At 42.5% G+C, this 22,667-nt stretch overlaps 1 protein-coding gene across 2 annotated transcripts in view; it reads left to right on the plus strand.

Annotated features, from left to right (window-relative positions):
- Positions 1-21,071, plus strand: part of col4a3 (collagen, type IV, alpha 3) — a 76,406-nt gene extending 55,335 nt beyond the window's left edge. For both annotated transcript variants that reach the window (XM_041995190.1, XM_041995189.1), the window contains 15 exons: positions 7,900-8,026; positions 10,167-10,247; positions 10,330-10,431; positions 10,685-10,732; positions 10,823-11,008; positions 11,983-12,113; positions 12,210-12,282; positions 15,207-15,278; positions 15,353-15,478; positions 15,561-15,659; positions 15,820-16,032; positions 16,411-16,588; positions 19,032-19,146; positions 19,235-19,407; positions 20,539-21,071. In XM_041995190.1, the coding sequence (XP_041851124.1) occupies positions 7,900-8,026; positions 10,167-10,247; positions 10,330-10,431; positions 10,685-10,732; positions 10,823-11,008; positions 11,983-12,113; positions 12,210-12,282; positions 15,207-15,278; positions 15,353-15,478; positions 15,561-15,659; positions 15,820-16,032; positions 16,411-16,588; positions 19,032-19,146; positions 19,235-19,407; positions 20,539-20,614 (1,800 nt within the window). In that variant the 3' untranslated portion in view covers positions 20,615-21,071. The remainder of the gene's footprint in view (positions 1-7,899; positions 8,027-10,166; positions 10,248-10,329; positions 10,432-10,684; positions 10,733-10,822; positions 11,009-11,982; positions 12,114-12,209; positions 12,283-15,206; positions 15,279-15,352; positions 15,479-15,560; positions 15,660-15,819; positions 16,033-16,410; positions 16,589-19,031; positions 19,147-19,234; positions 19,408-20,538) is intronic.
- Positions 21,072-22,667: the final 1,596 nt, after the last annotated feature.

Consider the following 22,667-nt stretch of genomic DNA (forward strand, 5'->3'; position numbering starts at 1 on the left):
CAGTGCATTGATTACAAATCTCAAATTAGAACAAATGATATTGATCCAGATAACAACATCTTTAACAATATGAGCAATAACTGTACATATTACACTGACACCATATTCAACGAAACTGTTAACGTGGAGGGGAAACTATCATTAATCCATTTTAACAGTAGGAGCTTATACTCTAATTTTGAATGTATCAAAGATTATTTGGGTCTGTTTAAAACACCTTTTAGCATAATAGCCTTCTCCGAGACATGGTTAAATAACGATAAAGGGACCGATTTCAACATGGATGGTTATGAAATGATTTGTAAAAATAGAGAATACAAGAAAGGAGGGGGTGTCGCTTTGTTTATTAATAGAAATATGAATTGGCAAACTATAGAAAGTATGTCATTAATTGTGGAAGAAGTATTTGAATGCATAACTGTGGAAATCGCTGTGCAAAAAAAGAATAACATAATTGTAAGCTGTGTTTACAGAGAGCCAGGATCAGACATTAATTTATTTAATGACTGGATGGAAAGATTATTCAATACAAAGACCAAGAAGGACATTTTTATATGTGGGGACTATAATATAGATCTTCTTAAAGCAAAAAAACATAATTCGACTAAAGAATTTATTGATATAATGTTTAGTATAAACACGTACCCTCTAATTACAAGACCTACTCGAATAACAGCTCACAGTGCTACCCTGATCGACAACATATTCACCAACAGTTTTGACAACAGCGTAATTAGTGGTATATTATTAAATGATGCCAGTGACCATTTCCCGGTTTTCATGGTGTATGATGTAAACGACAGAACAAATATTAACAATGGTGGTTTAAAATACAGTAGGATAAAAACAGAAGAATCATTAGCAGCTCTCAAGAACGATTTATTTGCTCAAAATTGGGAATTTATATACCAAGAATCGGATGTAAACACAGCTTACAATTCCTTCCTTGAAATATTTATCACATTGTATAACAAGAGTTGTCCACTTAAAAAGTGTAGGAAAAAAGACCACACAAAAACTCCATGGATAACAAAAGGATTATTAAATGCATGCAAAAAGAAAAATTACCTATATAAACAATTCATTAAATACCGATCAAAGGATGCTGAATTAAAATATAAAAAGTATAAAAATAAACTGACTAGTATTATGCGTGAATGTAAAAAAGATTACTATACTAAACTACTCAATCGCAAAAGAAATAATGTTAAAGAAATGTGGAAGGTCCTAAACAATGTTATTGGAGGAAGAATGAAAAACTTAAGTTATCCTGATCATTTTATGGTAAATAATAACATTATTAGAGACAAACAGCAAATTGTGGATGGTTTCAATAGCTTCTTCGTAAACGTCGGGCCTGAATTGGCTGAGAAAATACCAACTAATAATGAGCCAATAGAAGACTCACTAGAGATCAACTCGAATTCAATGTTCCTCACTCCTGTTGAGGAGAAAGAAGTTATTGATACTATAAATAAGTGCAATAATAAAACATCAAAGGATTTTAATGATCTCGACATGAAAACAATAAAGAAAGTCGCAGAAGCTATAATCAAGCCATTCACTTACATTTGCAATTTGTCTTTCAAAAGTGGACAATTCCCTGCTAAAATGAAAATAGCCAAAGTTATCCCGATCTTCAAATCAGGACATAAACACCTATATACAAATTACCGCCCTGTCTCCCTTTTGCCTCAGTTTTCCAAAATTTTAGAAAAATTATTTGAGATCAGAGTTCATAATTTTATTGAAAAATATAATTTGTTATCTGACAGACAATATGGATTCAGACGCAATCGATCAACTAACCTTGCTTTAATTGATTTAATAAATGAAATAACAACCTGTATAGATAAAAAGAAATATGTAATGGGTATTTTTATCGATTTACAAAAGGCCTTTGACACCATTGATCATCGCATATTAATGACCAAGTTGGAAAAGTATGGCTTTAGAGGAATCATCAAGAACTGGATACAGAGCTATTTGGGGGAAAGACAGCAGTTTGTACAGATGGACCAATATAAATCTGAGCAGAAGATTATTATATGTGGAGTACCTCAAGGGTCAATATTAGGTCCAATACTGTTTTTACTGTACATTAATGACATTTGTAATGTATCAGAAGAAATGAAATTTGTTTTGTTTGCGGATGACACAAATATTATTTGTTCAGGGAAAAACATGGAGCAACTTTTGGAAGAAATAACTCGGGGAATTTGTAAGTTAAAAAACTGGTTTAATGCAAATAAATTATCACTGAACTTAAAAAAGACTAAATATATTTTATTTGGAAATCGGAAAAGTAATGTACCTGTGCAACTAACTATTGAAAATATCGTAATCGAAAAAGTCCAACAAAATATATTCTTGGGAGTTGTACTGGATGAAAAGATTTCTTGGAAACCCCATATTAGTTATTTACAGTCAAAAGTTGCTAAATGTGTAGGTGTAATGAAAAGAGCCAGTTTTGTTTTAAATCAAAATGCTCTGGGAATACTGTATCATTCATTCGTCATGTCATATTTAAATTATTGTATAGAGGTATGGGGGAACTGCTATAAGACACATCTAATACCATTAGTTACTCTACAGAAAAGAGCTATTAGGATCATCCATAATGTCCAATTTAAGGAACATACTAATCCACTTTTTGTTAAGTCATTCGAGTTAAAGTTAAGAGATCTGGTTGATTACAAAACTGCTCAAATTATGTTTAGGGCATCAAAAAACTCTCTTCCTGCCAATATCCAAAACCTCTTTAAAAACAGAGATGAACACCACAACCTAAGAGGAAATCAGACATTCTATCAACCAAGCGTAAGAACCACTCTAAAATCTATGTGTGTCTCGGTACAGGGAGTCATTCTGTGGAATAATTTAGCAGAGGAGATTAAAAACTGTACAAATCTTGCTCAGTTTAAAAAGATGTTTAAAAAAGAAGTGATAAGGAGGTATCAGGAGGAGAGAGATTGATGCTTTAAGCAGTGTATAATGTATTGATGTATGTCACAGATGGAGGGTAGGGTAGTGGTCGGTGAGTATGTGGGCCTGTGTCTGTGTGTATTTGTCTTGTCCTAATGTTACTGTGTTGTGTATGGATGAATGTTGGTGGGTTGGGGTGTGGAAATTTAAAAGCATTGCTTCTTCCACTCCCTTTTCAAACCATGCAAACTGGTATATGTAGTTTGCTTGTTGTTTTCTGTTGTATACTATGTCTGCAACTTGTTTGAAATAAAATGTTGTTGATCTTGATAATCTAGCCTAGAGTATGAATGGTGAACTGGGGAAAAGAAGGTGTACTCTCTGATATTAGGGTGATAAGACCGCCATATATCGCAAAGTCCAAAATCTTCCATATATTGTTTAACAGTGTTTGTGGATTGCCAGTTTCGATGATTTACAGTGTTACTAGACCTATCAGCTGAGCCCAGAACCATGTTAAAATCCCCTCCTGTGATCAGTGTGCTATCTGTGTGTTCAGAAAGTGATGTGAAGAAAGAGTGAAAGAAGGAGGGATTGTCAACATTTGGGCCATATAAGTTAGCTAAGCATAACTTCATATTTTGAATAGATAATTTTACTATGATGAATCTCCCTTCTGGATCTGTGATAACGCTGATTTCTGTGAATGTTACTTTTCTATTTATCAAAATGGCTACCCCTCTCTGTCTGGAGTTAAAACAGGCTGAGTAAACATGAGGAAACTGTTGTAGAGAGAGCATTCACTGCTGTTTTTGTCATATGAATCTCCTGTAAGAACACAATGTCTGCCTGCAGATCATTTAATCTATTAAAGATTTTTAGTCTCTTCTCTCTGGTCCCAGCTCCGTGCACATTCCAAGTGATAAATCTAAGGATGGTCATGCTTGTGGTGAAAAAGTGAGTGTTGGATGCTTCTTGTTAATATAAATGTGTATGTGTGTGTGTGTGTGTAAGTGTATGAATATGTATGCGTAATGTTGTGTGCCTGTGTTGAATGTTATTAAATGTACTTGAATTAATGAATGTGAGTGTTGGGTTATATATACAGGTATTACTAAATGTACTGTGCAGCTTAGCATTAGTGTTATATGGTTCCATGAGGTGGCAGCTAGAAAAAAAGAAAAACAAAAAAGAGTGCAGAGAGAGAGGAAAAGAAGAATAAAGCAGGAAGAAAACGACAAAAAAGAGGGGGAAGTGGGTGAAAAAAGAAAATGAACCCATAAAAAATAAGTCCATTTTGTGAATATTAGAGACTGGCAGTATTATTGTCTATTGTGAACAAACATTAAACTCTGTGACTTAAGCCCAGTGAGTCTGATTAGCGTTTATAACACCTGGTCAAAGTGTGCATTGTGTGGATACATATCTGAGGTCAGTAGAGCCAGGGAGTGGTGTTATGGTCACGATGTAGCTGTCCATTGACTTAAAGTTTGTCCACCGAGATGACAGCGCGGGCTCCTCCGTCCGGGAATTTCCTCCTGATGGGGAACAAGATCTTGCGACGCTCCTGGATTTCTCTGGGAAACTGATCGCTCATGCTAAGGTCAGTCCCACGAAGCTGTCTGCCGCAACGCTTCACCTCCTCTTTTTCTTTGTGGAGAACGAATTTAGCTACTATCGGCCTGGGTCTGCCCTCCGGTTTTTTTTTCCCTATGCGGTGAACCCGATGAAAAGAGATGGCTTTTACCTTTTCCTCTGGAAGTTTAAGGTTGGTTCTGATGAATTTTTTAACAGCTGCCTCTGTATCTTCCTCCACCTGCTCTGGGATCCCTGAAATAACTAGGTTATCTCTCATGCTACGGCCCTGTAGATCTAGGACTAACTCTTTCATTTTTTTATTTTCCACTGATAGTCGGCTTACTCCTTCGGTGAGGGTTTTCACTGAGTCTCTGAGGGTGTTGTTCTCCGTAGTAAGAGCTTCCACCTGCTTTTGGCTATATTCCAAACTTTCCCTTAAAGATTGAAACTCACGATGAAGAACTTCCAGCAGGGAGAGCCGGGCATCGAGGCTGGATAGCTTCCCGTCGATGGAGATTAGAATATCCGTCGTATCGCTGCCGGTTGGAGAGACTGGGCTGGTCGCTTCGGGGGATTCCGCCGGGCGAACTCTTTTAGAACTGGAGCCGGTTTTTGAGGCCGTCGCTGCAGAGTTAGACTTACCCATTACGATCCGCTGGAAGCTTTCTTCGATGAAATCCGTCGGGCTGATGAGATCTTCTTCGATGTGATCCAGAGTGACCGGGTTAGTGTGGTTTGGAGTATATATGTATATATTTTTTTAATATTTCCCTGTTAGCTTGTGGCGTTTTGTTTGTTTTCAGTAGCGTGCCATGTTGATTCTGCTCCGTCTTCTGCATCAAGCAAACGATAGCTAAGCTTCCTGAAAATGGACCAAATTATGCACATAACTGATGCAGAAGAAGGACGAAACTTTCCGTCTTTTCCGCCGAGTATAAATGGACATTTAGGAGGAACTGTTCAAAGAAACTTGTTCTCTTTATGATATAGATACAATCCAGTCTATTATCTGATTCATGTCAGTCCAATTTATGTTAACTGTGTTCATAAAAACCCTGTCATTAGTTACCTAGCTAAGGAAACCCTCCATCAAGGCAAGTTCATTGTATAACAATCCAACGACAGGGTGATTCAAAGTGTTTTACAGAATACAAGAAGCATAATTTAACATTAAAACAAAAGAAAAAGGAAAGAACATTAGATAAAAACAGCATTAAAACATGATCAAGTTTATAAATTCTGGCTGAACAGAACCAGATCCAGATCTGGACTCTAAATAAAAACTAGTCCATGCAGCAGAGAACAGGTGGGTCTTTAACCTGGATCTAAATAAACTGAGTGTTTCAGCTGATTTGAGGCTTTCTGGGAGTTTGTTCCAGACATGTGGAGCATAGAAGCTGAATGCAGCTTCTCCATGTCTGGTTCTGACTCTGGAACTGATAAGAACCTGGATCCAAATGACCTGAGGGTTCTGGTAGGTTCATACTGGGTCAAGAGGTCTCTGATGTATGTTGGTCTTAAACCATTCAGAGCTTTCTAGACCAGCAGCAGAACTTTAAAGTCTATTCTCTGACGGACCGGCAGCCAGTGTAAAGACCTCAGAGCTGGACTGATGTGGTCCACGTTCTTGGTCTTAGTGAGGACTGGAGCAGCAGAGTTCTGGATCAGCTGCAGGTGTCTGACTGATGTTTTAGGTAGAACCTGTAAAAACACTGTTACAATAATCAAGCCGACTAAAGATGGAAGCTGGACTAGTTTTTCCAGGTCCTGCTGAGACATCAGATCTTTTACCCTTGATATGTTCTTAAGGTGATAGTAGGCTGACTTTGTGGTTCCCTTCATGTGTTTCTCAAAGTTAAGGTCTGAGTACACTCAGATGTCTGGCCTGCTTGGTGGTTTTTAGGTCTGAGTCCATTACTAGACCCAGATTTCTGGCCTGGTTGGTGGTTTTTAGGCGTCTAGACTGAAGCTTTCTGTTTGGCTCCAAAGACGATCACTTCAGTTTAGTTTTTGTTTAACTGAAGAAAGTTTAGACATATCCAGTCATTAATCTCCTCATTGCATTTACCAAGAGCCTGTACGGGTGACGTTGTAATATAAACCTGTGTGTCATCTGCGTAGCTATGGTAACTAAAGTTGTTGTTCTTTATGACCTGTGCTAGTGGGAGCATGTAGATGTTAAACAGAAGAGGCCCCAGGATGGAACCTTGGGGAACTCCACGTGTAATTCTTGTCTTCTCAGATGTAAAGTTACCTATTGATACAAAGTACTTTCTATTCTCTAGATAAGATTTAAACCAGTGTAGCGCCAGAGAGGTCCACCCAGTTCTCCAGTCGTTTAACCAATATATTGTGGTCGACTGGTTCAAATGCAGCACTGAGGTCCAGTAAGACTAAGACTGACATTTTTCCATCATCTGTATTCTAACATATGTCATTAATGACTTTGGCCAGAGCATCTCGGTGCTGTGGTGCCGTCTAAAACCTGACTAGAATGTAGTACTGTGGTAGTTTATGTTGTTGTTTTTTTTGTGATATGTTCTGGGCAGCATAGACAACTGTTATTTCCACATTTTAATCCTGTCCTTTTCTCCTTTCCTCTCTTCCTCTATCTCCCTGTCAGGTTCGGCACTGACATATAAGACTAAAGAAAATAAGATTACAATAAAAATAATAAAAATATCAAGGGCAGCCATGTATATAACATGTCTCCCTTGGTAGAGCAAATCTGTCAAGCAAAATATGGCACACAGACCACCGTTCTGTATGTTAGGATGCTGGACAGGACAGGGTAAAAAAAAAAAAAAAAAAAAAAAAAAAACCTGACTAGAAGACATCGTAGCAGTTGTTTTGTGTTAAAAAGTCATTGACGGCTTTTAGATGATCTTATTTAGAAAAGGAAGATCTGAGATCGGCCTGTAGTTGCTCATTTGTGTCTAGATTGTCCCTTTTTAGCAGAGGCTTGATTACAGTTGTTTTTAGAAGCTCTGGGAAGAGACCCAAAAATAAAGACCAGCTCACAATCTGGACCAGATCTGGCGCCAGAGTCTTTGAGACCTTTGTGAAGAAACCTGTAGTTAGGATGTCCAAACAGCAAGAGGAGGAGCTCAGCTGACGTAAGATTTCCCCTGATCTTAGCTGTTAATGGGATTAAACTGTGTCACGGTGTTCAAACTGGTTTTCATGGACACAGTATGTCTCTTGAACCTGCTGCTGGACCAGGACCAGGAAGGAAAACCTCCATCAGGACCGGAACCAGCCTTTCTTGAGTCCTGATATACTGTATATAAAACCTTGAAAATAAGGGTGTTTCCTTTTTTTTTATTACCATAGCGACATTTTTCTTCTGACCTGAATATATTTTGAGCTGCTTCTCCTTCTCTGTCCTCCTCTTAGGGGATTCCAGGATGTCAAGGACCTCCAGGTGCAAAAGGACCACCAGGAAATCCTGGAAGATTTGGTGATGCAGGAATCTGTGGCCCCTGTGGTCCTAAGGGACCCTCTGGACTACCAGGATGCAGAGGTCTGATACTGTTTTCATGAAAGATATCCACAGTTTAGATTTCACTAAAAGCCCAGAATCAGTTGTTAAGCAGGTGGTTCCAGGTTGTCTCTGGGACTCAGAAAACAGCCCACTTCTGTAATCCATCAACTTATCGTAAAATCGATGTATGAAATAAGCTGACATAGGTACAAAAACCAGTGTACGCCAATTCTAGTCAACTTTTGGGATTTATAAAACTGAACCTGGCAGGAGAATGTTCTTACCTCCATGCAGACTCTTACCCAGCTCATTCATTCATTCATTCGACTGCTGTGTGCTGTGATGTTGGACAGCCGCAACCAGGCCACGCCAGGAGCAACCAGGCCACGCCAGGAGCAACCAGGCCGCGCCAGGAGCAACCAGGCCGCAACCAGGCCACGCCAGGAGCAACCAGGCCACGCCAGGAGCAACCAGGCCGCACCAGGAGCAACCAGGCCGTGCCAGAAACAACCAGGCCGCAACCAGGCCACGCCAGGAGCAACCAGGCCACGCCAGGAGCAACCAGGCCGCACCAGGAGCAACCAGGCCGCTCCAGGAACAACCAGGCCGCAACCAGGCCACGCCAGGAGCAACCAGGCCGCGCCAGGAGCAACCAGGCCGCAACCAGGCCACGCCAGGAGCAACCAGGCCACGCCAGGAGCAACCAGGCCGCACCAGGAGCAACCAGGCCGCTCCAGGAACAACCAGGCCGCTCCAGGAACAACCAGGAGCAACCAGGCCACGCCAGTCCTTCTGCAGGTGCTACTTCGGTTTTTTGGCAACCGGCACCTTCCAGAGGGACCCGGCTGCCAGGTCGGAGATCTCACAGGCGACCTTCAGCCATGTGATGCCAGACTTTTTAGACGGCATTATAAGTTCGTCCCAACGTTACATGAATTTTCCTACACTGGGGGAGAACAGGAATGGAATCGCTGCTGGTGCTTTTATTTCTGCACAAAGCTTTTTAGTGTTGTGCCAGTTTCCCTCCAGACTTTATCTCCTGCAGCTCCTTGTCCACCTGGTTAAAAGTGGTGATGGTGTCCATCTGCACCTGCAGAACTTCCTCTGAGTGTAAATATTATTTAACACTAAATAACTGCTGCCAGTCTCAGGTGTATCTGTACATGTTTATTTTCTAGATGAAAACAAAGGAATAAATGAGCTGATCCTCTTCTCTTCCTCTGACACGGCGTTGACAGCATCTCCACCTGCTGCCCTCCTCCACCTTTCTGACCTGGGGATGACCATGCCGTCCCCACCAGATAAAACCTGTTCTAGTTTTCCAACGTGGTCCATCAGGATCTGTCTCACATTCTGGAGAAATCCTCTTCTTCCCTCTTTTTCCCTCCTGAGCCATCATGGAAATTATATGATGAATATTTATTATAGGTGGTCACCTGACCTTTTAAAGCCACCATGTGGGCGGGGCAAGGCGCTCCCTCACGTGCTCCAACTTTACAGTTGATTCTGATTTAACAGAAACAGGTGTGGGACAAGTGTGTGCATGCTTTTATAAATCTGGATGTTTCTGTGCGCCACGTTCCCTGTTATCCCCGCGTACACCACCTGTAGTCGGCTTCGCTACGCTCAGGTTTAGAAACAAAGCCCCTGAATGATGAGAAACCGTCTAAAGAAAACACTTCTCTCTGAAAGTCGGCTCCAGATGTTTGTAGACAACATGGCTAAGAGAAAACCTTCCCCTTGGTGATCCCTTTCCCAGCAGAAGATAAATAACGTATTGTGGCCATGGAACTACGTTTTCCAGACCCTCCATCAGAGTCACTTTCAGCTCATATTTTCATCACATGGTGAAATGTCTCAGTTTCACCCTCTGATATGTTGTTTACCTTCTACTGGGAATAAAATATGCTGATAAGATTCTGCTTTTATTTAAATTGCACACAGAGACCCAACTGTTTTGGAGTTGGTTTTGTACGTAGAAAGTTTAAAATAGATTGGTTTAAACTCATTTAACAGACCTCTATTTTCTTTTTTTAACACTTTTCTGCACCTTGACTTTCAATTAAAGTAGAAATTTACATAATTCATGTTTGATTGTCCTTTTTCTTTTTACACCTTCTAAATGTACTTTAGAAAAAATTGAGTTTGACTGAAATAGGAACCTGACTGTTGGTCACAGGTCCTCCTGGGCCTCCTGGTGTGAAGGGTTTTGATGGTCCTCCAGGGAAAGATGGACCCTGTGGAATCCCCGGCCTCCCAGGTGCAGTATTATTCATGTTAGACCCACCGACAGCAGTGATTTCTGCTTTTTATTTCGGTGTTCATTACATCTCCATATTCAGGTAATGACGGCCCTCCTGGAGATCCTGGTCCAGCTGGTCCAAGGGGAAACCAGGGACAGGATGGGATACCTGGACCTCCTGGAGAGAAAGGATCCATGGGAGGTGAGAGACTGAATCGAAATGATCTCTCTTTGACCACAGATCCAAATCTGGGATAAAACCAGGGCTCTAAATGGAAAATAATCTGGATTATAAATGCAACCGCATCAAATATTTTTCTTTAACCTCTTTGGGGGTTAAAGTCAGACTTTTCTGGCTGGTCGGTGATGGACTCCAGAGTCTCTGGATCAGCCACTAACTTGATTCCACCGTGAAAGTTTCTGATTCACTTCCTCACCCACTTGTCCATCTTTAGGGACTGTAGTCGGCCCCTGGGGGCCTGAGGGAGAGAAAGGTCAACCAGGTGAGTCCTCAGTTCAAGTTCTGTTTAACTTTCAGCAGAGCTGGGAATAATCAGTAATCCCAATCTCCTGTCCATCTCCAATCCCCCCAGGATGTACAGGAGAGAAGGGGCCCCCTGGTCCCTGTGGCCCTCCTGGCCCATGCGGTCCTCCAGGCGACCGTGGTTGCAAAGGTCCTCCTGGACCCCCTGGTCCTTCTGGCTGTCCAGGAAGAAAGGGAATCTGCATTGATGGAATTAAGGGGCATGGAGGACCACCCGGACCACCAGGTCCTAAAGGTGATGAGACCCACCAGAGGATGGATGGTTCAGTCAGACTTTATGTCCCTTTAACTGCCTCCTGCACCACTGTGATACGGCAAATTCTTAAGTGACTACAATTCATTTTATAAAAGCTTTGTGGACATAAACCTGTCTGAGCATCTCTACCACCTGGCTTGGGTGTGATACACTACTGGTACGGTACGCATTTTTGTTGCGTTTCCACAGGCAAAAACTGGGATGGGTCCCAGAAAATCCGACCATAACCGTCCCACTGTTTTGGGACCTTTCTGTTGTTATCCCAACCTTACCGATCCCAATGGAAGGGACAGGTTGGATCGGATATTTTCGCACCATGCCCAGTTTTTACCAGTAGAAACAAAAAAAGATTGTACCATCCTGTCCCGTACTGAGCTGGATCCCTTGGTGAAAACGGAGCTTAAGTGACCTGGATATCAGTCAATCAAAAAACGTCTTGATTGGGACCACAAAAGGATACTTGAGGTTGGATTGGGATATCCCTGATTACAGGAATTCTGTCCTGATCCAAATTCCTCTCCTTGATCATGTCTGATTTGTAGCTGAGAGACAACTTCTTTCCTTTATTAGTTGTCCAGCCCTTAAACTGAGGCGATAAGGGGACACTCGGTTAGCTAAGTGGAGTAAGTAGGAATTTGAATTGATCTCTATTGACCAAGCTAAATCTTACAGGCTTCTTATTGTGTGGATTTCACTGTCATAAGGTGGTCGTTTTGAAAGCCTCTTAGGACAGGTATTCTTTTAACTTCCTTATATTCACTTTGTTTGGTTTGGTTTAGATCCCTAAAAAACTGGGTCAGATTGAGGGAAGCACACTGATTTAGTTTATTAACCACACTGGTTAAGCTAGTTTGGACCGGACAGGACTTCTACCAACACCAGTTTGGTGTCAGTCCAACATCAATCTCATGTGAAGAAAGGATAAGGGACAACATGTTGTGTTTACTATGTAGGTCCACCTGGCTGTAAAGGTCCTCCTGGACCTCCAGGTCCTGGTAATAAAGGAGAAAAAGGATGCAAAGGAGCAACAGGTCCACCGGGACCAACCGGCCCTCCTGGTGACCATGGTTTAAAAGGCCTGCAGGTCTGTACAGACCACAATCCCTAAGCAGTGATTTGATTTATTATCCAGTTAAATGATGAAAAGAAACAGTGATTCCAGTCAGTTTATTGTTGACAGGGTGGATGCGGACCCCCGGGACCTCCTGGACTAAAAGGACACATGGGAGAAATTGGTCCCACTGGACCAAAAGGTAAGAACTGGAGTAAATTTGCATCACAAGCAGAATTATACAAAGAACGCTGGCACCCACTTTCTACAACATTAGAAAGTAAAGAAATCCATGCCACTAGAAGATTCATTCTTGCTTCTAACTCCAAAATAGGAGGCTGCTTTGAGTCCAGTTGGACCAGGTGCTGTCATGTAGCGCTAGAGCCAGTGTATATAATTGTTTTTTTTTTTTTTTTTTGTAGTTTTTTTTGTAGTTTTTGTAAGTCATTTTGTTTAAATACAAAGATCACGAATTCATCAAACAATATCAACTTGGGCATAAGTGCACACAGCTTATTCAGTACTTGGTTGATCCAAAGAGATGGACAAAGCTTTCTAACTCATTCTGAGTAGAAGAGTTAATCTAAGTGTGGAAATGCTCCTTAAACAACTGAGTCTTTAGCTTGCTTTTAAAAGTGGATAAGGACTCTGTGGATCGGACGGAGTTTGGTAGATCGTTCCACCACCGGGGAACAACAGAGGAGAAGAGTCTAGCTACTGATGTGGCGCCACCTTGTGGTGGGAGCACTAGGCGTCTTTCACTGGCAGAGCGTAACTGTGGAGAGGGAGTGTAGCTCTGGATTAAGGAGTGGAGGTAGACCGGCGCCGTTTAGTTATTGTTTTGTAAGCCAGAAGCAGAGCTTTGAATCTGATGCGCTGCAACTGGAAGCCAGTGGAGAGCGATTAGCAGCGGAGTGACATGAGCTCTTTTGGGCTGGTTGAAGACCAGACGTGCTGCTGCGTTCTGGATCATCTGCAGAGGTTTAACTGAGCATGCAGGCAGGCCAGCCAGTAAGGAGTTGCAGTAGTCAATGCGTGAAATGACCAGAGCCTGGACCAGGAGCTGGGTCGTGTGTTCAGTCAGGTAGGGTCTGATCCTCCTGATGTAGTAGAGAGCAAATCGGCAAGATCGAGCAACCGAGGCAACATGGTCCTTAAAGGTCAGCTGGTTGTCTACCATGACACCAAGATTCCTGCCACCCTGTGGGTGGGTCAGGGGTGGTCTTCGTCGTGGTGGTTGTGGGGGGGGGCTTGAGTTGGTGCTCCAGGACTGCTGCTGATGGCCAGATTATTCTCCTTTTTTCTGTCCCTCTGGTCAGGTCCAACAAGATTATGTAAATTACATAATTCAAAATAAATAAATTAGATACAAAATTAAAAAATAAATAAATCAGATTATCAAGAGGAAACTTATACCCAAAAAGCTTCTCTTGGTGAAGCAAAATTGTTCAGTACAACACAGCAGCCAGACCTTCATTCTGCTGCCACCGTGCTGGACAGGACAAGAGTTCATTAGTGACACCACCAGGTTCACGGTTTTCCTCTAAAATGTAGTTTTGCCATCAGAGGTGAGCTTTCTTTGATTCTTGTGTTGTGCCTCCAGTTAGACGAATGTCCAACATTTGCTTGATGTTTTTCAAGCCCCCCGCCCCCCACTACTCGTTGACCTCACAGTCTGTCCACGACCGCCTGAATGTAATGTAATTTGATTATATTTTTATAAGATTATAAGACTTCTGGGTCTGCAGCAGCTGTTTAAACTCAGTCCTACTGACTTTTGCTCCTTATGGACCTCTGAGTTCCTCTCAGGAACAACGTCTGGCCCTGTCAGTCTCAGTCCAGACTGTTGGTGGAACAAGCTACTGAATGCTGTCAGAGCAGGGGGTGTCCTTTTCTGCTTTCAAGAAGCTCTGAAGACTCATCTCATCAGAGAACACCTTAGCACACCTAACTCACACCGACTCTGGACTTCTGGACCGGTTCTACCTGTGGATGCCACATCTTGAAATGGTCTTCAATACATTTTCTGCTCCTTTTCAACGTTGTTTTGCAGAAGCAACTGGTTCAGGAGGGAGACCCAGACATTCTTCTAACCAGCAACACTTTCCAACACCTCCTGGGGGATTCCAAGGCATTCCCAGGACAGAAGGGATATATAATCCCTCTAGCAGGTGTTGGGTCTGCCCCAGAGTCTCCTCCTAGTAGGACGTAACCTGAGAGCCTCTAGTGGAGATAACCAAGAGACATCCTGGTCAAATACCCAAACCACCTCAGCTGACTCCTTTTGATACAGAGAAGCAGCAGCTCTACTTCAAGTTAACTCTAGATGTGTGAGCTTCTCACCTTTTTCAGGCTGAGCCCAACCAGCCATTCGTATCCAGGATCTCATCTTTTTGGCCTCTACCCAAATCTAGTGACCATAGGTGAGGGTTGGAACATAGAAGAGATAGATGAGCTGAAATACTGGTCTGTGGCTTTACTGATATCTGGTCGTAGCCTTCTCCAAGTCTGCAAACCGTATGTAGACTGGATGGTCAAACTCCCATCTCCCCTTAGTAACTCTGGAGAAAACCCACAATCCTTCTGAATCTGAGGTTCAACAATTGACCAGACCCTCCTTTCCAACACCCTGAAACAGGGATGCTAAACTCTGGTCCTCAAGGGTTGGTGTCCTGCAGGTTTTAGAAGTTTTTCCATTGAAACACACCTGACTCAAATCAATGGGTAATTAGCAGACTTGTGTAGAGCTTCACATCAAGCTCTGAATAAGTCTGACTTTGAGTTCGGTGTGTGGCAGCAGGGAAACCTCTTAAACCTGCAGGACACCTGCCCTCGAGGACCACGATTTACGATCCCTACCCTGGAGAAACCTTCCTCAGGAGGCTGAGGAGTGTGATCCCGTGGTGGTTGCAGTAGAGTCTGGTCCAGATGTTGTCCCAGACCTCAGTGCCAAAAAGTGATATTGTGACCATATCCCTACCAGAACCTGCAGTTGAATGTGAAGATGTGGATCTCCTGAAACGACCAATCAAATCAATCACCAAGTCTCAGTTTTCCCTGTAAATTTAGTAGAAACTTCAGGTTTTAGTTGGACAGTCTAACAGAGCTTTGCTGTCTGCGTTCCAGGTTTGGGGGGAATGGATGGACCACCAGGTGATTCCGGCAAAAAAGGACCTCCAGGACCACCTGGGAGACAAGGTAAAACTCAGCCCACACACATACACAAACACACATGTCCATGCACGGGGTACTTACATACTGCCCCCCTGCAGGAGAACAGGGGAGGGATGGAACTGAAGAAGTGCGTCTGATCCCTGGACACAAAGGTCCTCCTGGAGCAGTGGGGGAGGAGGGACTACCTGGGCCCCCAGGGGCCCGTGGAAGACCAGGAAATAAAGGTTTGTTGTGCTGAATGGCACTAAGATGCAGCTGGAAGAGAAAAATGTATTATTCAGAGGAGGAACTGTTTTGTGGTTGCAGGTAAAGAAGGTTCTGTTGGGGCTAAAGGGCAGAAAGGAAATGTAGGTCTGAAAGGGAAGAAAGGGGAGAAAGGAGAGACGGGAGAACCGGGTCGACAAGGTAAACAAACTCATCTCATCTAACTCAAGAAAATGTGAGTTCTTATTATTATTCATTATGGTCATTATGGTTGAGTCCAGATAAACAATCAGAACATTTTCTGAATAATAAAAAAATGCAGGAAGAAGCAGATTCCTCATTTACTGGTCTGTTGTTTTAGGTCTTCAAGGTTCCCTTGGTTTCCCTGGATCTAAAGGTTCAAAAGGTGCGAGAGGTGTTCGTGGTGATATGCCGAGCGTCAACGGCTTCCTGTTTACCAGGCACAGCCAGCAGCCGGTGCCCCCACCATGCCCAGCGGGGTCGGTCCTGATCCAGGAAGGATACTCGCTGCTCTTCATCAACGGCAACAGCCGAGCTCACGGACAAGATTTGGGTAACAAACACAAACCTGCAGCGTCCTCATCCATCATCCGTAAATCTTTTATACATTTAGAAATGTTTCAAATTTACTGTTGCCTGAACCAGCGACCTTCTCGCTGTAAGGTCTAAGGTCTTTAAATATTTTATTAATCTAAAAAGTTTTTTATTTGCATGTAATTTTATTTAAGCAGAAGCTTGTTGAGACAATATCAGAGATGGGAAATTATCTAGTTTATTTTTTTCTCTTAAAACAAGAAAAATCAGCACGTTAGAAGCAGAAGTGGCTGAATATTTACCCTGCGTGTTGTCGTCACCTGACCCTACCTGTGTGGGTGTGTCCTTGTGTCTCCACCCCTCACTCAGCATGTCTGTCCTCTCTGTCCCCCTGCAGGGACGTTGGGCAGCTGCCTCCCTCGCTTCAGCACCATGCCCTTCTTGTACTGCTTCTCGCCACAAACCTGTAACTACGCCGCACGCAATGACTACTCGTGCTGGCTGTCCACGGATGAACCGGTGCCGGAAGGCGTTCCTCACATCCCTGAAGAGCAGCTGGAGAGAAAAATCAGCCGGTAACGAACTCGCATCACATCTGTTTTACTTCAAAAACCACAGACGAGAAGCTCTGATCACGTGTGTGGATTTTACACAATTTTTCATCATAAATTATAATAAAAATGAAGAGAAGCAGAGGAATGAAAGCAGAATAAGCTTTAGCTTTGCTCCAGCAACAGCTACAACAGGACCAAGTTTGAAGTCGACGTCCTGGACAAGATGGCGAGGCAGTTTTCCTGCCTGTTGTTGGACATGCTGCGCTGAGTGCAGGGTCCTCCACCTGCTGCCTCCATGCCAGAACGACCAGCGTGCCTTCATTATTGATAGTTAACCAATATCAGCAGACATCCAGCTCTCTGTTTCCTTACTTTAGTTTCATATGAAGCTTCTTTGTTCAAATAAACAATAAAAATCAAAGTACATTTAAAAATGATTTAATTCTGTTATATTTTAGCTGATGAGTGAATGTTGGAATGCAAGCCCAAAGTAATACCACATGCTGATCAATTAATTATTCTGTTATTGAAGCTGTGTCCACTTCCGAATGATAAAAAAAAGATTCAAAGATAAAAAAATGGACCTCTGAAAATGCCGCCTTGTAGGGCGGTTCTAGTGTCCAGGCGGAGATCCTGATCACCCCAAAACTTGTTCCTCCTGAAAATTTAACCAAAATATGTCCATAACTTTTTGAGTTATGTTGCTAACAAACAGATGGACAGACGCCGCCTTGGCGGAGGTAATGCGTCCGGTGGAATCCTCCGGTAACAACCGTAGAAGGGCTCCGTGGCTTTTTAGTTGGGGTGTAATGAAATTTGAAGGTACGAAATTTTGCGAAATAAAAAAAGGTCGAAGTAAAATCACATAAAAGGTCGAAATTTAAAAAGACGAAATTAAAAAAAAAAAGTTTTAAGAATGCGAAGCCCTGAGAATAACCATCTCCTGGTCAGAGAATATCACGTCAATCACCAAGAAGGCTCAGCAGAGTCCTCAGGAAGCACAAACTAAACTCCAACCTGATGCTGACCTTCTACCGCTCGTCCATCGAGAGCCTGCTGACATACTGCATCACAGTATGGTACGGCAGCTGCACTGTAGCAGACAGGGAGAGGCTACAGAGAGTTGTAAAGACAGCACAGAAGATCATTGGCTGCCCTCTCCCCTCCCTGATGGACATTTACACCTCCCGCTTCCTCAGCAGAGCCAGAAACATCATAAATGACAGCTCCCACCCTGGCTCTGATCTGTTTGCCCTGCTGCCTTCTGGGAGGCGCTACAGGTGCATCAGGACTAAAACAAACAGACTCAAAAACAGTTTCTTTTTAAAAGCAATAACTGCCCTAAACTCCTGTAGGAATTCAAATCTGAAATACTCTGGACACTAACGACATATGTGCAATACTTTCTGTCATATGACATGTACAACATATCATGATACGTGCAACAATACTTTGAATGTGCAATATATTTTCTGACTTGGATATGTTTCAGTGTAATTTATATATTTTCAGCTCAAACACTATACACATGTATAGTATACAGGTATATACATCATACTTATATCTGCAAATAACTCAAGGAGTGTGCACATCTGTTTATTTTTGTAAATATTTTATACCTTAGATCTTTTATTTATTTATTTATCTTCTATACTGCTCTCTTTGTACTGACATTGGTGATGGCTTAATCTCATTGTATATGTGTATAATGACAATAAAAGGCATTCTATTCTATTCTATTCTAATAAGTTTGACCCTCTCGCCCGACCATAGCAGCACATGAACATGAATAAACATTCTTTCTCTTTTATTTCTGCAACACAGAAACACAAGCACATGAACATGCAGCTGCACACTGCAGACTACTGGGGCTTACTAAACAACACTTCCTCGTTTTTCAGCCTCAAGGACCCCTAAGCTGCCCAAGGTGCCTGTGTGAATTTAATCACTCTTTAATTAACCTCCCAGAAAACTACTGCTTTTCCTTTGAGTGTACATATTGTCTACTAGATCTAAATAAATATTATCAAATTTAACATAACCTGAAGATGAACGATTTAACAAAAACACATTTTAAGTAAAAGACGGGGAAATGAATGCTAAATGTTAACAGTCCACCACTCATCTCAATATGCCCAACATGCCTGTGGGTTTCGTATCGTGAGTATTTCATATCGTGAGCCCCATATTGTATTTTATATCATTTTGTAAGTCAAGCATTTCGTTGCACATTCGTGGCTACTTTTTAGCATTTGCATAAAGGGAGTCCCTAAGGAAAAAAGTTTGAAAACCACTGCTCTAGAGGTACCTGAAAGTGGAAATTCCAGTTCAAAAGCAGGATCCTGCTTGGGATTCTGTCCTGGACTCACCCAGATCTTTAAAGTTCCAAACAAAGTGTTTCGGATATTTAAAGCTGGGTTTTTACCTGATGTGACACATGTTTAATTTCCTTCCTGTGTTCCAGGTGTTCTGTATGTGAGGCCACGGCTAACGTGATCGCCATCCACAGTCAGACCTCCAGACTTGCAACCTGCCCCTCTGGATGGAGGCCACTTTGGTCTGGGTTCTCCTTTGTGATGGTGAGTCAGGAGCTTCTCCTGCCAGTCATCCAAAATCTCTTTATTGATCTTGTTTTTGACCCTGACTGTGGACTTCATTGGTCTGCAGGAAACAGGTGTTGGGTCAGAGGGTTCAGGTCAGCCTCTAGTCTCACCTGGATCCTGTTTAGAACATTTCAGGAAGGTTCCTTTCGTGGAGTGCCATGAACGAGGAACCTGCAACTACTACAGCGGCTCCTACAGCTTCTGGCTGGCAGCTCTGGACCCCAACAACATGTTCAGGTAAAACAACAAAGTCAGGTAGAAAACAGCGTCATCGACATATCGAGGGAACATCCTGAAACACAGTCCCATCCTGTTCCTCTGCTATAGATAGTTTTTAGTCCTGACTCTTCTTCTTCTGTCCTCCACGTGTCCAGTTTCTGCCTCCACGCTAAGATAAGCCAGGTTTCCAGCTAACAGTTGCTGGGGTTGCTGCTAGAATCCAGTTTTCTGTCCATCAGACTGGTTTTCCCACATGAAACTAAAGAACTGGAATCAAATGATGTGTCTTTGTGTAAAAGAGCCTGAAGATCCAGTTTAAACTGGTTCTTTGCTGCGTCATCTTTTATATGTCAACACAACTCTGGTTCATCCCTCAAGCTAGGAGCCTTTTTTTCTGCCTGAAGGATTTAGAGTTAAGTCCCATTTTTTGCTCCCTTACATATGTAAATAGCGACGTCCATTTCAAAAGTTGTCATACGCTGCCGTTCTCATGCTTCCATGCATGTTTTACGTTGCCATGGTTAAGTCAGTTCCTCCACTAGGGGCAGTGCTGAGTTCAGAGTTCAGTCCCGGGAGCCGACGTCAGTTTCAGACACCGGTTGGCGGCCGTGATGCGTCGCTATGAAGTTGTTTCCAACCGCCCAACACGCCAGTCTTTCTTTAAAAGCTCGCCCAATTTCTATAATTGTGCTCATCTTCATTCTTCTTCTGCTTTTTTGTTCCCTGATCCTCTTCTTCTTCTCAAGCTTCAAGTGATGGATAGCTAAGCTCCCTGAAAATTTCGGGCGTAACCGACGCAGGAGATGGATGAAACTGTCCGTCCGTCTGCTGCGTCCAGCATAAATGGGCATTTTAGACCCTCTGGAACTGGTACGGTACCAGGACTGAAGAGAAAATGACCAAAAAACTCAAAAGCTGGAGAACTGTTTATCTAGACCAGTTTAGAAGATTACAACACAGTAAGTCCTCATGATGGCATGAGGACTGGATCAGGACTCTGGACCATAACTCTGGATCAGGACTCTTTATCAGGACTGTAAAAACAGGACAGGACTGTAGTTCAGCATTAGAACAGCAGATGGCAGCATTGTCTGACGTTGACCTGTGGTTCTGTCTGATGGAACATCCTATCTGTGTGTGATCCTGCAGCAAACCGAGGTCCTGGACCATGTCTGAGGACTCCAGGGGGATCAGTCGCTGCACGGTCTGCATGAAGCAGATCTGAGCAGCTACTGAGAACTGATCCTCTGTCCTCACACCAGCACCGATGGACGACCTAACAACACACCGTCTCAGGACACTCCTCCAGTCCCAGCTGCTGTTGCCATGGAGATGAAGAATGTGGCGGAGAACTGATTAAAATCACTGGACATGCTCACTGTTTGTTCTTTAGTGAGATGCACCCCTGGAGTTGTAGTCGACTTTTCATGTATGAAACATCATCGTACCACCAGCTCGTCAGTGGACGAGGACTTGGAACAATTTATGGACACGAAGAAGAACAGAGCGGAGATGGTGTGTTTTACATTAGACCGTTCACTTCCTGGACCAAGGACCCATTTCTGATCACAATGAAACTTTCTCTTTGTCTATGATAACAATGTTTTTTCAAATAAATGACCTAAAACTTCTTTCAGCTACACACACACACACACACACACACACACACACACACACACACACACACATATATATATATATATATATATATATTTTTTTTTTTTTTTTTTTTTTTTTTTTTTTTTTTACAAAATTGAATTATTTTAAAATCTCATCAGGTCATATTTTATTCCCAGTAGAAAACAAGACACATCAGACCAGAGGATGAAACAAAGACGTTTCACCATGAGATGAAAATATGAGCAACAAAAGGCTGGAAAAGTACCTGGTACAAACCAGAAACACCTGGAGGAGCATTTGACAACTAATCAGGTTACCTGGCAACAGGTCAGTAACATGACTGGTATAAAAGGAGCATTTCAGAGAGGCAGAGTCTCTCAGATGGAAAGATGGACAGAGCTTCACCAATCTGAGACAAACTGGATCTAAAACTGTGGAACGATTTCAGAAAAATGTTCCACAGACTTTGAAGATCCTCCATCTACAGCAGGGCTACTCAGTTTAGTGCTATGAGGTGTGTGTTGGAGCAGGAAAACATAGAAAACCTGCAGGACTCCGGCCCACGTAGGACTGAATTGAGTAACCTTAATCAACAGTGTATAAAGATTCAGAGAAGCAGGAGGAATCCCTGTATGCATGGGACAAGGCTAAAGGTACAACAAATTGCCCTCATGGGATAATAAAGATTCCTTGAACCTTGAACCTTGAAGGTCAAAACCAAATGCTGGAGATCTTTGGAAATGGGACAACATTCCTCTCCTAAAACTCCAGCAACTGGTCTCCTCACTTCCCAGAAGTTTCTAGACAGTTGTTAGAAAAAGAGGGTGATGAACATCACCCTGGAACTACTTTTTACACCGTGCCGAACATCACCCTGGAACTACTTTTTCCAGACGTGTTGCTGCACCAGATCAGCTCATATTTTCTATCACATGGATTGTGTCCGAATGTCCCCCCTACTAACCCCTCCTTCACTACATAGGGCTGCACTACATAGTGACTCATTCTCTTGGCGATTCAGACACAAAGCTGCCTTTTTTTCCTCGCCGCAAACCACGTGACTACTGCCGTCACCACGGGAACCACAACCTGCGTCAAGATGTCATTCCAAATCCAATCCAAAGTTGTGTGTAAATATTTTGATTTGTATTTCTTATGTTATATTTTATTCTTTGTTTGTTTGCTTATAGGTAATTTCGCGAAGCTTAATTTTTTCTCCTCCTTGCTCCATGTTGAGCTTCTGCCCGCAATGCATTGTGGTCTATATTGACCCGTCTAGTGACCATCGATGCTCACTACTTTTCAAGATGCATTGTGGGTAATTTTAAGTGCCCTACTTTTTTCTCTCTGGACATTCGGACACCCCTACAAGATGGCGTAACCCCTATATAGGGGGTATGTAGACAGTAGGGAGCACATTTGGACACAGCCTTGGTGAAATGTCTCCGTTTCATCATCTTAAATGTTGTTGATCTTCTACTGGGAATAAAAGATGATGGGGGGTGTAAACTATTATTAATGAGGTAAACTCTTTAAATATTTCAATAAATCAATTTATCTGTGTTGCACAAAGTAATATTTGTTTTTTGCTGTTTGTTCTATGTATCTTTAGCTTTAACAAATTTCTTCTCTGAGTACAAAAGGATTGTTCTAATTAC

This window comes from Melanotaenia boesemani, chromosome 9, assembly GCF_017639745.1.
Source record: "Melanotaenia boesemani isolate fMelBoe1 chromosome 9, fMelBoe1.pri, whole genome shotgun sequence".
Lineage (NCBI taxonomy): Eukaryota > Metazoa > Chordata > Actinopteri > Atheriniformes > Melanotaeniidae > Melanotaenia > Melanotaenia boesemani.